Below are 14,743 nucleotides of genomic sequence, written 5' to 3'. Positions count from 1 at the left end.
TGCTCGTCACTGCCCCAACCACCTCCTGCCAGCAATATCTCTCCACTGCACAGCAATATACCTCCATGCCCACAGCCAGCAAAGCCCATCGCCACCTTGCCAAGCCATCCCCTCTGCAGATCATTGAATTCTAGGATTGTTGATTAAACCCAATCCTAACCTGACCCCTGGCCTGGCGAAAACTGCCACAGCTCTTAAAGAAAATTGACACTAACGAAATAGCCATCAATAAGCAAAATAAAAATACTGCAATTTTAACTGATTTGCCAACAAAAAAGTTACTTAACTGCCACCCACAATCCTAGCAAAATAAAGTATTCTACCCATAAAAATAACAACAAAAAACAACCACCTTGCATGAATCGGACTAATGCCCATACATATCATCAAGTACCTAGGAGGGATCGAAATCCGAACCTTGTTGCGCTCGCCCTGGGGCCAGTAGCGCGCAAGAATGTCCCGCATGAAGTGTAGCTTGACGCCACGGTCGGCGTCGAGGAGGCTCGGTGGGAGATGCCGCTCGAGTGCGCTGTAGACGGCCGGCGCGTACTCGCCGCGCACATCGCTGTAGTCCTGCGGCTTGTGCTCCGCGTTGGGGTTCAGCCGTAGCCGCCGGTCCGCGTATGGCGCCGTCGCCGCCGCAGGCCGGCCGGCCGGCCGCGACACTTGCAACGGTGCCACGCCGTTCCCATTCCCCATCGCCACCTGGACCTCGTCCCGTCGCTCCGCCGGGCCTTCCAGAGCCATGGGCACTGTGGGCGATCTCACAGCATCGAGCCGTTTAGGGCTAGGGTTTGGTAGAACAATTTGAGGGCAGCGTTAGGGTTTCGGGACGAGTGGTTATTGTCGTTCCACGGCCCCCTAAGAGCAGGGTGGCAAATGACAACGGCGGACTCGGGCGGAATTTTTTTTAGCCTCTGATCTGGGTACTGTTGTAATATCTCTGCACACACTAAGGGGTGTTCCGATACGAGGTGCTAAATTTTAACAGTGTCACATCGGATGTTCGGATGCTAATTAGAAAAACTAATCATGAGCCAATTATAAAACTAATTGCAGAACACTGTGCTAATTCGCGAGACAAATCTATTAAGTCTAATTTATCCATCATTAGCAAATGGTTACTGTAGCACCACATTATTAAATTATGGACTAATTAGTCTTAATAGATTCGTCTCGTGAATTACACTCTATCTGTGCAATTAGTTTTGTAATTAGCCTATATTTAATACTTCTAATTAGCATCCAAACATCCGATGTGGCAGGTGTTAAACTTTAATATAGGGTATCCACCTCATAACTCAACACACGCACGCTCCACTCCCACCACACATACATAACGAGATCTGAACCTAAAAATATTCCACGACTTGAATAAAATCTGGAGTTGTATTGTACTCCTTCCTTCCCAAATTACAATTCGTTTAAACTTTTTAAGTACGTAACTTTAATATGCATATAGATATATATACTTATGTCTAATACATAACAAAAAATTATATATATAAAAAAGTTAAAAACGAATAACAGAGGGAGTATAAATAAACATGAATTTATTCTCATTCAATGAGCATATTGTATTTCATAGAAATTGGGGGTTATACAACCCTTACATAAAGGCCTATCCAACTTTCAAGCATTAAGATACGTTTAAGACGTGGAGACGTGGATGATTATCATAAGAAATTTCCACCATATTATAAGATTCACGTTCTTAAGAATCGGCACTTCTCCAAACCTAGAAGGATTCTAGGATTATCACTATTGGAGGTATGCCCTAGAGGCAATCATAGAGATGATGATATTCCATTTGTATCCATGATTTATGTTGTGTTCCTTGAATATCCATTAAAGGCTACTTGAATTGATTTGCAATTATGTGAATTGTGTGTGAAACTCTTTACTTGTATCGTTATTCTAAAGTTGTCCCTAGTCGGAGTTCATGTGATGACACATATGAATATTACACTAGCTCATGTATTAGTTGATGACTATGTTTCACAAGTCATGGACATAGAGATGTTGAACTAATAATGTGGGCACATGTGGAGACATGTTCTAGGACTGACCCAACACGAAAAGTAGTTCTCTCTTTAAACAACATATACGCTTTGTCCTTAGACTTGAGATTGTCGCATGTATTCAAGATGTGGATCGACCTACTTAGGGGCTACCAAACGCTATGCCGTAACAGGATAGTTATAAAGGTAGTTTTCGAGTTTATCAAGAAGCATGCTATGAGACATGGTCAATCAAGATGGGATTTGCCCCTCTCTGATTGAGAGTGATATCTCTGGGCCCCTCGAGTGATCAGATCCGGAAATGCATGGCCATGCTACGTACGGTTAAGAGTTAACCTACAAAGGGATTCCGAATCACAGGATCGAGAAAGAGCGGTCGGCTTGAAGCTAGACCAAATATCGTGAGGCAAAAGGAATAGCATGTATATAATGTTGTGATGGTTCGTGTGATATGATCTTCGTGTGCATATAGGAGTTGGCACGTCTTGCTAGAGGCCGCTACTGACTATTGGGCCGAGTAGGAGTACTCGGGCCATGTCTATACGTATCCGAACCCATAGGGTCACACACTTAAGGGGCTGGAAGCCCAATTCGGATGTGATCCAAGTTGGATTAGGTTTAGAAGTACAAATGGGCCTCGTACCCAGAGGCCCGTTAGGAACCTCTATAAATAGAGGGGTGGGGGCGCCCTAGGGTTTACACCTTTTTGGCGAAACACATCTGCCGCGCCTCCCACGCCCTCGCCTGTTGCAACTCACAGATCTAGCAGTCTGGCTTGCGACGCTTCCTCCCTGCACGTGTGGATACCTTGGAGGTATTGTGCGTGCAGCACTTGGACGAGCTGCTGACGAGCAACGACGAGCCGCCGACGAGCCACGACGAGCCGACGATGAGCCGCGGCACGAGGGCGATCTTGCTGCACGTGGACGAGCTGCTGAACGTCGACGTGATCGACTGCGTACAACTACGTTGATCGACTTCACTGCATCGACGCGAATCTACATCTTCTGCACCAGTAGTGCGTCGAGTGGTAATCCCGTGATCCTTATACGGCAGTTTTCCTGGTTTACGCGGTAGAAATTTTTGATTTGCGCTAGTGTAGCCTACCTCGTATCCCAACACATACTACGTATGGTTAAGAGTTAACCTATAAAGGGATTTCGAATCATAGGATCGAGAAAGAGTGGTCGGCTTGAAGCTAGACCAAATATCGTGAGTAGGAGTACTCGGGCCATGTCTATACATATCTGAACCCATAGGGTCACACACTTAAGGGGCTGGAAGCACAATTCGGATGTGATCCAAGTTGGATTAGGTTTAGAAGTACTAATAGGCCTCGGACCTGGAGGCCAGTTAGGAACCTCTATAAATAGAGGGGTGGGGGCGCCCTAGGGTTTACACCTTTTGGCGAAACACATCTGCTGCGCCTCCCACACCCTCGCGTGTTGCAACTCACAGATCTAGTAGTCCGGCTTGCGATGCTTCCTCCCTGCACGTGTGGATACCTTGGAGGTGTTGCCCCTGCAGCACTTGGACGAGCCGCCGCCGAGCCACGACGAGCCGCCGACGAGCCACGACGAGCCGCCGACAAGCCGACAACGAGCCGCGGCACGAGGGCGATCTTGGTGCACGTGGATAAGCTACTGGACGTCGACTTGATCGACTACGTACGACTACGCTGATCGACTTCGCTGCATCGACGTGAATCTACATCTTCCGCATCAGTGCGTCAAGTGGTAATCCCGTGATCCTTATACGACAGTTTTCCTGGTTTACGCGGTAGAAATTTTTTATTTGCGCTAGTGTAGCCTACCTCGTATCCCAATAGTGGTATCAGAACCGTAGCTGTTTAGTTTTGGATTTGGGATGTGTGCATATGGAGATATACGAGTTTTCAATTTGATCTATGTCCTGATTTCGTGTTCTTACTGCTATGGTAGTGTAACGACATAATCCTACTGGTCGGGTTTCCGCCTTTGGAGTTAAGTGATACACGTAATTCCAGTTGCAGTGAGCGAAGATTAATGTGATTGGTCGAATCGAAATCCAGGTTCATACGCCAGGCGCATGAGATGTGCAATAGTAGATGGGATCTACTGCCGGGGTCGGGATTTTGCCGTGTGCGTATGTTTCGGTAAATTAGCCGTAACTTTTTGGTACGATCTCGGATCGGGGCGAATTTTATATGAAAATTGATCTACAGAAAAAGTTACACATGAAATTTAATGTCTTTGCCTTTTTTGGCGAAATTAGATTTCCCAAATTTAGCTTGGAAGATGGAGTTTAGGGTCTCCAAAGTTTGGAACGTTAGGACGCTTAACTCTGTTTTGAAGGATGTATGTATCTTGTGATCAGTATGACCCCTTTGTGTATGTGATGCATGTGTGTAACTCATTCGTGATCTGTGTGTCGTGCGTACGGCAACACGGCAGGATCCATATGTGTTGTCACCTCAATGTATTTAATGGTCTGCGTACCTATCTGTGATGATCCAAGCAACTATGTAATCTTCATTACTAGCTTCTTTACTAGCTATTAGGCATAATAGCATGTTCTAGTTCTTGGAGGACTCATCACCAGGAGGATGGCGCACATGGAACATGGAGATGGAGATCACCATGGTGAACAGGTTCTGTGGAGATGGAGATCACCATAAGAAAACGGGCCATACTGTGTCACAACTATGTGAATGCTATTCTGTTTATGTTTTACTTTCTGCATGCTGTGATGTTAGAAGTAGAACGATCTCTCACAAAGTTTAAGTTAGTATGCCCTCCCAACTAAAACTTGTACTGTCCCATGTCTTGTACAATTAGTGGTGGGTCTATGATATTAAGGTGCCACTAGTTTTCCTTGACTAGATGGGTTTGTGTCGGATACTTACACGCATAAGGGTTGGTTTACTTAACAAGGTTATCTTAACGGTTAAGGACCTTAGGGCATAAAGGTTGGGCGCCGAGACATGGAGATGTCACCCAACAACAAAAGTCATATGTGATATGATTAGCAAGAAGTTGCTTACCGATCTACCTTGTTTGCTAGCGGTGATGCTAAAGCTCACTAGTAGACTTGTTAGTTGTGGATCCTGAATCACTAAGTATCAATAGAGGGATATTGATTTTAGTTGGAGTAGATTCTGTTAAATAGTTTAATGTGATTTGCTCTATCATGGATACGTTTGTCTTAGTGTATTTTGCATTACTTTTGTTGTAGATTAAATGGCACCTAGCAACACCACACCGTTTACTTTGCGTTTGGTCCTTGAGAAGGACAAGTTGAATGGAACAAACTACTCAGATTGGATTCGTAACCTGAGAATTGTTCTCAGGGCCGATAAAAAGGAAGAAGTTCTAGACACCCCACTACCACAAGTACCTGCTGATGATGCATCCGCTGCCATTAAGGCTGCTTACAAGAAGGCATTTGATGCTAATCTTGAAGTAAGCTGTCTTATGCTTGCTTGCATGGAACCCGTGCTGCAGATGCAGTTCGAAACAAATCATGAGACACACGATATGATCGTGGCGCTCAAGGACATGTTCCAGACACAGGCTAGGACTGAAAGGTTCATTGTGTCCAAAGCCTTTATGGAGTGCAAGCTAGCTAAAGGCGCAGCAGTAGGACCACATGTAATCAAGATGGTTGGTTACACTCAGCGATTAGAGAAGCTGGGCTTCGCAATGGGCAAAGAGTTGGCCACTGACTTCATTCTTTCATCTTTTTCGCCTAGCTATGAGAACTTTATCTTGAACTACCATATGCATGGGACGGAGAAGGGTCTCAATGAACTGTGTGGTATGCTCAAGACAGCAGAAGTTGACATTAACAAAAGCGCTAATAGCAGCCATGTGATGGCTATACAGAACAAGCCTACCTTCAAGAAGAAGGGCAATTCTTGAAAGAAGAAGGAAGAAGAAGGGTAAGGCTGGAGTGTCCAAGCCAAACCCAGCGCCCAAGACTAAAGCTGGACCTGCTCTAGATAAAGAGTGCTTTTATTGTCACGAACCTGGTCACTGGAAGAGAAACTGCAAGCAGTACCTAGTTTCATTGAAGAATGGCAGAAGTAAGAGTACTTCTACCTCAGGTACGCTTGTTGTTAATGTTATAGACAACATTTTTCTCGCTGATACAATTATTAATTCTTGGGTATTTGATATCGGATCGGTTGCTCATATTTGCAGTTCGATGCAGGGAATGATAAGAAGTAGAAGCGTGGAAAGAGGAGAAGTTGATTTCCGCGTGGGCAATAATGCAAGAGTTGCTGCGTTGACTGTCGGGACGATGCAACTCCACCTCCCGTCAGGATTTATTATGGAGTTGAATAATTGTTATTTCATTCCTAGTTTAAGTCGAAACATTTTGTCTCCTTCATGCTTGATGAAGGATGGATATTCATTTGCGAGTGAAAAGAATGGTTGTGTGATCTCTAGAATGATATGTTTATGGCTTTTGCACCCATTGTGAATGGATTATTTGTTTTAAATCTTGATGGTTCACTTGTCTGTAACGTAAGTGCTAAAAGGCCTCAGCCTAATGATTTGAGTCCTACCTACTTATGGCATTGTCGTTTGGATCATATAAGTGAAAAGCGCATGAAGAAGCTCCATTCTGATGGACTTCTAACTTCGTTTGATTTTGAATCATACGAGACATGTGAGGCTTGCTTGCTAGGCAAGATGGCCAAGACGCCTTTCACAGGATTTTCTGAGAGAGCAGTAGACTTGTTGAAACTCGTACATAGCGATGTATGCGGACCAATAAGCACGACGGCTAGAGGAGGATTTCAATACTTCATAACTTTCATTGATGATTTTAGTAGATATGGCTATGTCTACTTGATGAGGCACAAGTCTGAAACCTTTGAAAAGTTCAAGGAATTTCAGAATGAAGTTGAAAATCAGCGTGGCAAGAAAATTAAGGCCTTACAATCTGATCGTGGAGGCGAGTATTTGAGCCACGAGTTTAGCAATCATCTAAAGAGTTGCGGAATTGTTCCCCAACTTACGCTGCCCGGAAACCTCAGAGAAACGGTGTATCCGGGCGACGTAATCGAACCTTGTTAGACATGGTTCGATCAATGATGAGCCAGTCGGACCTACCGTTTTCATTTTGGGGATACGCTCTAGAAACAGCAACTTTCACACTTATTAGTGTACCATCTAAATCCGTAGTTAAGACACCATATGAGATGTGGACTGGAAAAGTTCCCAGTTTGTCTTTTCTAAAGATTTGGGGATGTGAAGTATTTGTCAAGTGACTTCAGTCGGACAAGATCACACCCAAGTCAGATAAGTGCATTTTCGTGGGATATCCAAAGGAAACTTTGGGATATTATTTCTACAACCGATCAGAGGGCAAAGTGTTTGTTGTTCGGAATGAGGTTTTCCTAGAGAAAGAGTTTCTCAAAGGAGAAAAGAGTGGAAAGACAGTGCATCTTGAAGAAGTTCAAGATGAGTCGATTGGGTAAGAATCAATGAGTGATGCTAACGTAGCAGAACAAGTTGAGATACCCATGGCACCGCTACAACCACGAAGGTCGGCAAGGCTCCGTGAAATGCGGGAAATATTATTGTTGGACAATGATGAGCCTGTGACATATGCAGAAGCAATGATGGACCCAGACTTCGAAAAATGGCAGGGTGCCAGGCAATCCGAAATAGAGTGCATATGAGACAATCAAGTTTGGAACTTGGTTGACCCGCCTGATGGTGTTAAAGCCATAGAGTGCAAGTGGATCTATAAGAAGAAAAAGGACATGGATGGAAATGTTCACATCTATAAAGCACGACTTGTTGCAAAATGTTTTTGACAAGTTCAAGTAGTTGACTACGACGAGACCTTCTCGCCCGTAGTGATGCTTAAGTCCATTCGGATTATTCTAGCTATAGCTGCATATTTCGATTATAAGATATGGCAGATGGATGTCAAGATAGCTTTCCTGAATGGAAACCTAGCTGAGGACGTGTATATGATATAGCTCGAGGGTTTTGTTGATCCGAAAAATGCTGGAAAGGTATGCAAGCTTCAGAGATCCATTTATGGATTGAAGCAAGCATCTAGGAGTTGGAACATTCGTTTTGATGAAGTGGTCAAAGGGTTTGACTTCACCAAGAACGAAGAAGAGTCTTGTGTTTACAAGAAGGTTAGTGGGAGCTCTGTAGTATTTCTAATCTTATATGTGGATAACATATTGCTGATTGGAAATAACATTTCTATGCTTGAGTCCGTAAAGACTTCACTGAAAAATAGTTTTTCGATGAAGGACTTAGGGGAAGCGGCATATATTCTGGGCATTAAGATCCATAGAGATAGATCGAGAAGGCTTATAGGATTAAGCCAAGATACTTACATTGACAAAGTGTTGAAGCCGTTCAGCATGGAAGAGGCAAAGAAAGGGTTCTTGCCTATGTCACATGGCATACATCTCAGCAAGACTCAGTGTCCTTCGACTGCTGATGAGTGGGATCGCATGAGTAGAGTGCAATATGCCTCGGCTATTGGATCTATCATGTATGCAATGATAAGTAATCGCCCAGATGTTTCATATGCGGTAAGTATGACAAGCAGACACTAGTCTGATCCAGGTCAGAGTCACTGGACAGCGGTGAAAAACATTCTTAAGTACTTGAGAAGGACTAAAGATATGTTCCTCGTCTATGGAGGTGAGGAGGAGCTCGTTGTAACAGGTTACACCGATGCTAGTTTCCAAACCGACAGAGATGATTCAAAGTCGCAATCAGGATTTATGTTCACGCTAAATGGTGATGCTGTTAGTTGGAAGAGTTCCAAGTAGGAGACGGTGGCCGATTCTACGACAGAAGCCGAGTACATCGCGGCTTCGGAAGCCGCGAAGGAGGGTGTTTGGATAAGGAATTTTCTCATTGAGCTTGGTGTGTTCCCGAATGCGTCCAGCCCATTGAATCTCTACTGTGATAACAATGGGGCAATTATTCAAGCAAAGGAGCCAAGGAACCACCAGAAGAACAAACACGTAATGCGGCGATTTCATCTCATTCGAGACTTCGTTAACTGGGGTGAGATCAAGATATGCAAAATACACACGGACGGGGCTTGTCATCAGCCCCGCGACGTCCAGCGGCGCATCTACGGGGATGAAGGTCATCCCCAACTCTTCGCACGTGCCAGCCAAAACGTCGCCGCCGCGGCAGCCCTACTCCGATGACTCCCCGAGCCGGCAACGCCCGAGGAGCGACAGGCCCACCAAGAGGTATGTGACTTGCTTGAGTGTGCAGCAGTCCAGCAAACAGAGAGCTCCGCGTCCCGGCGACGTAGACATGGCGCCAGCAGGGTCACACCCTCCGCGCCTCTCGAGAGGTGTGGAGGATCTGTCCACCAACCTTCCTTCCACAGGGGAAACCGGGCCTCGCCCATTCGACGGACTCCACCACGCGTGGGCGGTGGGGCTTCATCTGTCCACCACCGCGTCGGCCCCATCCGCGACGCCCGTGATGCCTTGGATGCGCGGAGGCGCTCCCGTGCGGACAGAGCCGACCACAGCTACCACGTACACCATGGTGGTCGCCACGACGGCGGAGAAGATCGGAGCCCGAGCCCCAACCCAGCGGGGCCCAGGGCCTTCTCTGCGTGCATCCTGAACGCGCTGTTCCCAGCGCGCTTCAGACAGCGCACCAACGTGGCCAAATACTCTGGGGAGATGAACCCCGGCCTTGGCTCAGCGACTACCGGCTTGCCTATCAGGTCGGCGGAGCGGATGACAACCTGTTCATCATTCGCAACCTCTCAGTATTCTTGGCCGACTCGGCGCGAGCCTGGCTAGAACACGTTCCATCTGGTCGGATCCGTAACTAGAACGACCTGAAAGAAATCTTTGTAGGGAACTTCCAGGGCACATACATGCACCCCGGGAACTCCTGGGACCTTCGGAGCTGCCGCCAGGGGTCGAGTGAGACTCTCTGAGAGTACATCCAACGCTTCTCCAGGAAGCGCACCGAGCTCTCCAACATCGCCGACGCTGACATCATCGGGGCCTTCCTGGCGGGGACCTCCTGTAGGTCTCTGGTCCATGAACTGGGACGTGTAGGCCCACGGACCACCAAGGAGCTCCTCGACATCGCCGCCGACTTTGCCTCGGGCGAGGAGGCCATCGGGGCGATATTCGATCGCTCCAAGGGCAAGGCAAATCGGGAGGAGGATGCCGACGAAGGCGCCTCCAATCGCCAGAAGAAGAAAAAGGCCGCAGCGGAACCCCGAAGGCTGCGGAGGGGCTCAAGCACGACAACGGACGAAGACGATGCCAATGATGATGAGGATGATGATGAAGAAAGCTCTTTCGCTTTACAAGGAGCGCGCGTCAAACAAAATACGAACCGACCGCATCTATTGTGACGTCAGGTACATCCCGTCACCTTCGCCTTTCTCCGAAAATCGTACGCATGATCTCTTTTTAACCGCAGGGAACACCGCGCCTCCTTACCCCATGACCTCGGTGTTTTCTGCCGCTTCAACTCCCGGAGGTCATACGCACAACTTTCTGTGCAAGCGGACCAGGGCCCGCTTCAGGTAGAAAAGGGATACAGAGCTGAAAATGCTCTTACGGCCCATTACGGGGTAGGGGTTCGAAGGCTGGCCCTCCAGAGGGTTCGACAGCCGCCCCAGGACATCCCCCGAGCAAGGGGTGAGAAGGGACGGGTCCGCTAGCGGCCACCACCTAGGCGAGCGAAAGCCAAGGGCGTCCCGACCTCACGTTCGAGTCCGGGCTGGCGTCTAAGTTCATGGTTTTTCCCCGAAGAAAGGAAACGAGCCCCCGAATCCGATCGAACGGACTCGGGAACTATATGAACTGGCCAGCCGGAATCTCGAGTACGCTACCAGCTTAGCCCGAGCCGGACCCCTCCGAACGGGGAGCGAGACTCCACTCGAACCGACGCGTTCGCAACTCAACGAGCTGTTGGAGGTGAGGCAATCATAGAGATGATGGTATTCTATTTGTATCCATGATTTATATTGTGTTCCTTGAATATCCATTAAAGACTACTTGAATTATTTTGCAATTATGTGAATTGTATGTGAAACTCTTTACTTGTATGGTTATTCTAAAGTCATCCCTAGTCGGAGTTCATGTGAGGACACACATGAATATTAGACTAGCACATGTATTAGTTGATGACTATGTTTCACGAGTCATGGACATGGAGATGTTGAACTAATAATGTGGGCACATGTGGAGACATGTTCTAGGACTAACCCAACACGAGAAGTAGTTCTCTCTTTACACAACATATATGCTTTGTTCTTAGACCTGAGATTGTCGCATGTACTCAAGATGTGGATCGACTTACTTAGGGGCTATCAAATGCTACGCCGTAACAAGGTAGTTATAAAGGTAGCTTTTAGGTTTGTCAAGAAGCATGCTATGAGACATGGTCAATCAAGATGGGATTTGCCCCTCTCTGATTGAGAGTGATATCTCTGGGCCCCTCGAGTGATCAGATCCGAAAATGCATGGCCATGCTATGTACGGTTAAGAGTTAACCTACAAAGGAATTCTGAATCATAGGATCGAGAAAGAGCGGTCGGCTTGAAGCTAGACCAAATATCGTGAGGCAAAGGGAATAGCATGTATATAATGTTGTGATGGTTCGTCTGATATGATCTTCGTGTGCGTATAGGAGTTGGCACGTCTTGCTAGAGGCCGCTACCGACTATTGGGCCGAGTAGGAGTACTCAGGCCATGTCTTACCATAAATGCGCCGCGGCTCTGGCGCGCAGAAAGGCGCCACACCCCTCGACGTGACCCGCCACAAGTACCCGGGCGGAACACTGTAGCCACGACCGCAGAGGCTACAGTGGCCGCGGTCCCCCCTAATTCGCCATAGGGTACTCATAGCGTGCGCCGCCCGTTCTCACGCCCAGCGTATCCGGCAACAGGGACGCGACGTCCGTGTTCCACGGGACATAGGCAGGACAACAGGGGTCAGCCGTCTCCCCCAACGTGCACAGTTGCCACGACCGGACACCATCATCATGCCCAGCGTCGACGGACGCCCGAAGGACCGATGATAGGATTCGGCGGCAGCCGCTCTCCTCCGGTGGCTGCGCTGACAAGAGCCGAAGGCTGGAGCAGGAGGCGACGACCCGGGGACTTGGTCCTTCTCCTTGTATTTTACTTTATTTAGCTTATCTCTTTTACTTCTCCTGACACCTGGTCTCACCTGTAACCCTGGACCCTCCGTGCGCTATAAAAGGAGAACCAAGGGCCTCGAGACTAGGAGAGGACCCTCAAGAAAACAGAACACACACACTCACCTCACGAGCATCAGTGCACACCCAAGAGACTTGGGACCAGCTCCCTCTCTCGCCCGTTTGTAACCCCTACTACAGACCCTACGTGGGCAACACGAGCAACTCCTCATACTGGACGTAGGGCTTTCCTTGCTGGAACCAGTCTAACGTTGTGTCTTCCCACGTTACCATCCAAAGCCTTACACGCATAAAAGAAATTTACTAGCCGTAGTCTTGATTCGCTAATCTTGACAACGACACACGACGGTACGGCCTAGGGTTCACGGGTGCGGCAGCGTTGTGATTCATGGACTGTGGTGGCAGCAACGCGAGTGTGGTGAATGGAATTGAAAATGGAACTACGCCCCTTGGGCTTTTGAAGGACATGGAGGCTGGGCGCCTATTTCTGGTCGGCGTGCTTCCGCGGCTTCGCCAGTCCTTGCACATATGGGTTTGTTCATGCTACGTTATGTTTTTGACCATTGGACCGATTATTTTAATCGCTTCAATGCTTGGGGCTACTCCATATGGAGTGCGTCTTGCGACACCCTCCATGTCCTTCGCTTCGACCTACTAGATTCCCTACATCCATTAGCTTGGTGCTCGACTTCGCTCTACGCGTATGGCTCTGCGTTCGCTTAAATTTTCTTCTTTTTTGAGCACTATGTAGCTTCTCCGTCACTATGACGCCATCACAACTTTAGCCGACCACATTCCAAGCTTCGCTGTGATGTCCTTAGGTTCCTATTCGCCTACACATCGCTTGGGGGCTTGAGGGATATGGGTACCCCATCGGTCCCTACTGACCAAGATATTGGCCATCCCTAGTTAGTGGGCCCACCCAACTAGAACGTGCGGGCCAAGGATGTGAAGATACTTGGAGTGCAAGTCAAGGAGGCTGAGCGATTCAAATCAGCCCGGATATTGCGGGATGCTTGTGGTAATCTGAGTCGAGTTGCTTTCCATGTAACAATTGACTAGATTAGATTCAAACTGACTTGTAACCCTATGTCATCAGCATATATAGGGTGGCCAAGGGTGTCTCCCAAGGGCATCCGATCCCATTCGAACTAATCTTCGCACCCGTGCAAAGCAATACAAACCAGCAAAACGTAGGATGTAGGGTATTACTCTAAGGATTCCCGAACCTATCTAAACCTTCATGCTCTCAAGATTACCTTCGAGTTCTTGATCTCCGCAATCCTTCCTGCTTACAAAATTACCACTTGGGTAACCCCTTGGTGGACTGCCGGGCTACTAAATCTGACAATCACTTATTTTGCTGACGTTGGGCTGTGATAGGACAGTTTCCTACCCCATGTCTTGTCGTAGTGGACATCCTTTATCTCAACCAGTTACTCCTCCTATCCGGGGGGTCAAAGGTTCCACTACCTTTGTGCAGGTGCCTCGTGGTCCGTGCTTATGAGGGATGTCTCACCTGGTTTGTGCACGGCCATGGTTTGCCTATAAATATGGAGGAATGAGACCTCTTCTTCCTCGTCCATCTTTAGTGTTCCAGAGAAAATGGCTCCTCACCCTCCTCCCTACAGCGGGAGGCCACCTGATGAAATCTCCATTCGCACATTGTGCGTGTGGCTCATTCTTAGGTGCTAGGAGAATGTCAGCAAGCGGAGGGGCATGACGAAGGCGTGTGGAGGTAGTGGGGCGGCTGGTGTGAGGACAGCTTTCATGTTGCCCCTGATATTGTTGGTCATCTCGTCGGTACTATTGGCCATTTCATCCATGAGATGGCTGGTTGTTCTGACATCTATGGTCATTCCATAGTCGTTTGGTTGGCCATGGGCGTCATCCTAGCGGATGCTGACGTTTGTCTAGGTTTCATCGTTGATGGCTCCCCATCTTCATCTGGCACTTACCACTGGAGGCCCAGCCGAGCGATGGGCCCTTATCCAAGATCTTCTTCTAGCCTTCTTTCGCCTCCTCCGTGGTGGTCAGGTTAAACGCTTTCCTTCGAGTCTGTTCGAAGTAAGCCTCCCGGCACCTTTTTGCGGGTTGCTCATGCTAGTAGAAGGTCAGCGAGGCTCTTTGCTGCCTCATTCCGCCACAGTTGTAGCACCAACACCTGCTTTCCTACCTCGTCAGCCCAATGGGCGGTGATGGCCATGTTTGTATATGTAAATGGCTTCGCCCTTCAATTGAATGAATGCATTTTTAAGATGTCTTTGTTCTCTATCATGTGGATGTTTTAGGTTTTACCCTTCACTTTGTTTTTGATCGACCCGCGCTTCCCTCAGTGGGGTCAGGTTTTTTTTGAGCTCGTACATCAAATTCCTCGACGGTCGTATGCCGTGCTCATTTTGAGCATCAACAGGTTTGTCCGAGCGAGATCCAATTTTCCTTCGGTAGGAACCCTAGCCTAGCTCATCTTGCAGCATCTCATGCCACCATGGTCCCTCTTCCATCTTGGCTCCTGAATTGTTTGACCCACTCGAGGGACT

General features: G+C 47.9%; 1 protein-coding gene across 1 annotated transcript in view; it reads right to left on the bottom strand.

Annotated features, from left to right (window-relative positions):
* The window catches only part of LOC101753954 (uncharacterized PKHD-type hydroxylase At1g22950), a 9,056-nt gene extending 8,192 nt beyond the window's left edge, over positions 1-864 (bottom strand). Inside the window, exon 1 of the mRNA XM_004968754.3 lies at positions 418-864. Coding sequence (XP_004968811.1) covers positions 418-747 — 330 coding nt within the window. The 5' untranslated portion in view covers positions 748-864. The remainder of the gene's footprint in view (positions 1-417) is intronic.
* Between the last annotated feature and the right edge of the window lie 13,879 nt (positions 865-14,743).

Source organism: Setaria italica, chromosome V, assembly GCF_000263155.2.
Source record: "Setaria italica strain Yugu1 chromosome V, Setaria_italica_v2.0, whole genome shotgun sequence".
Classification (NCBI taxonomy): domain Eukaryota; kingdom Viridiplantae; phylum Streptophyta; class Magnoliopsida; order Poales; family Poaceae; genus Setaria; species Setaria italica.
Note: the sequence above shows the minus strand (reverse complement) of the source record. Positions and strands in the feature narration are given on the sequence as shown.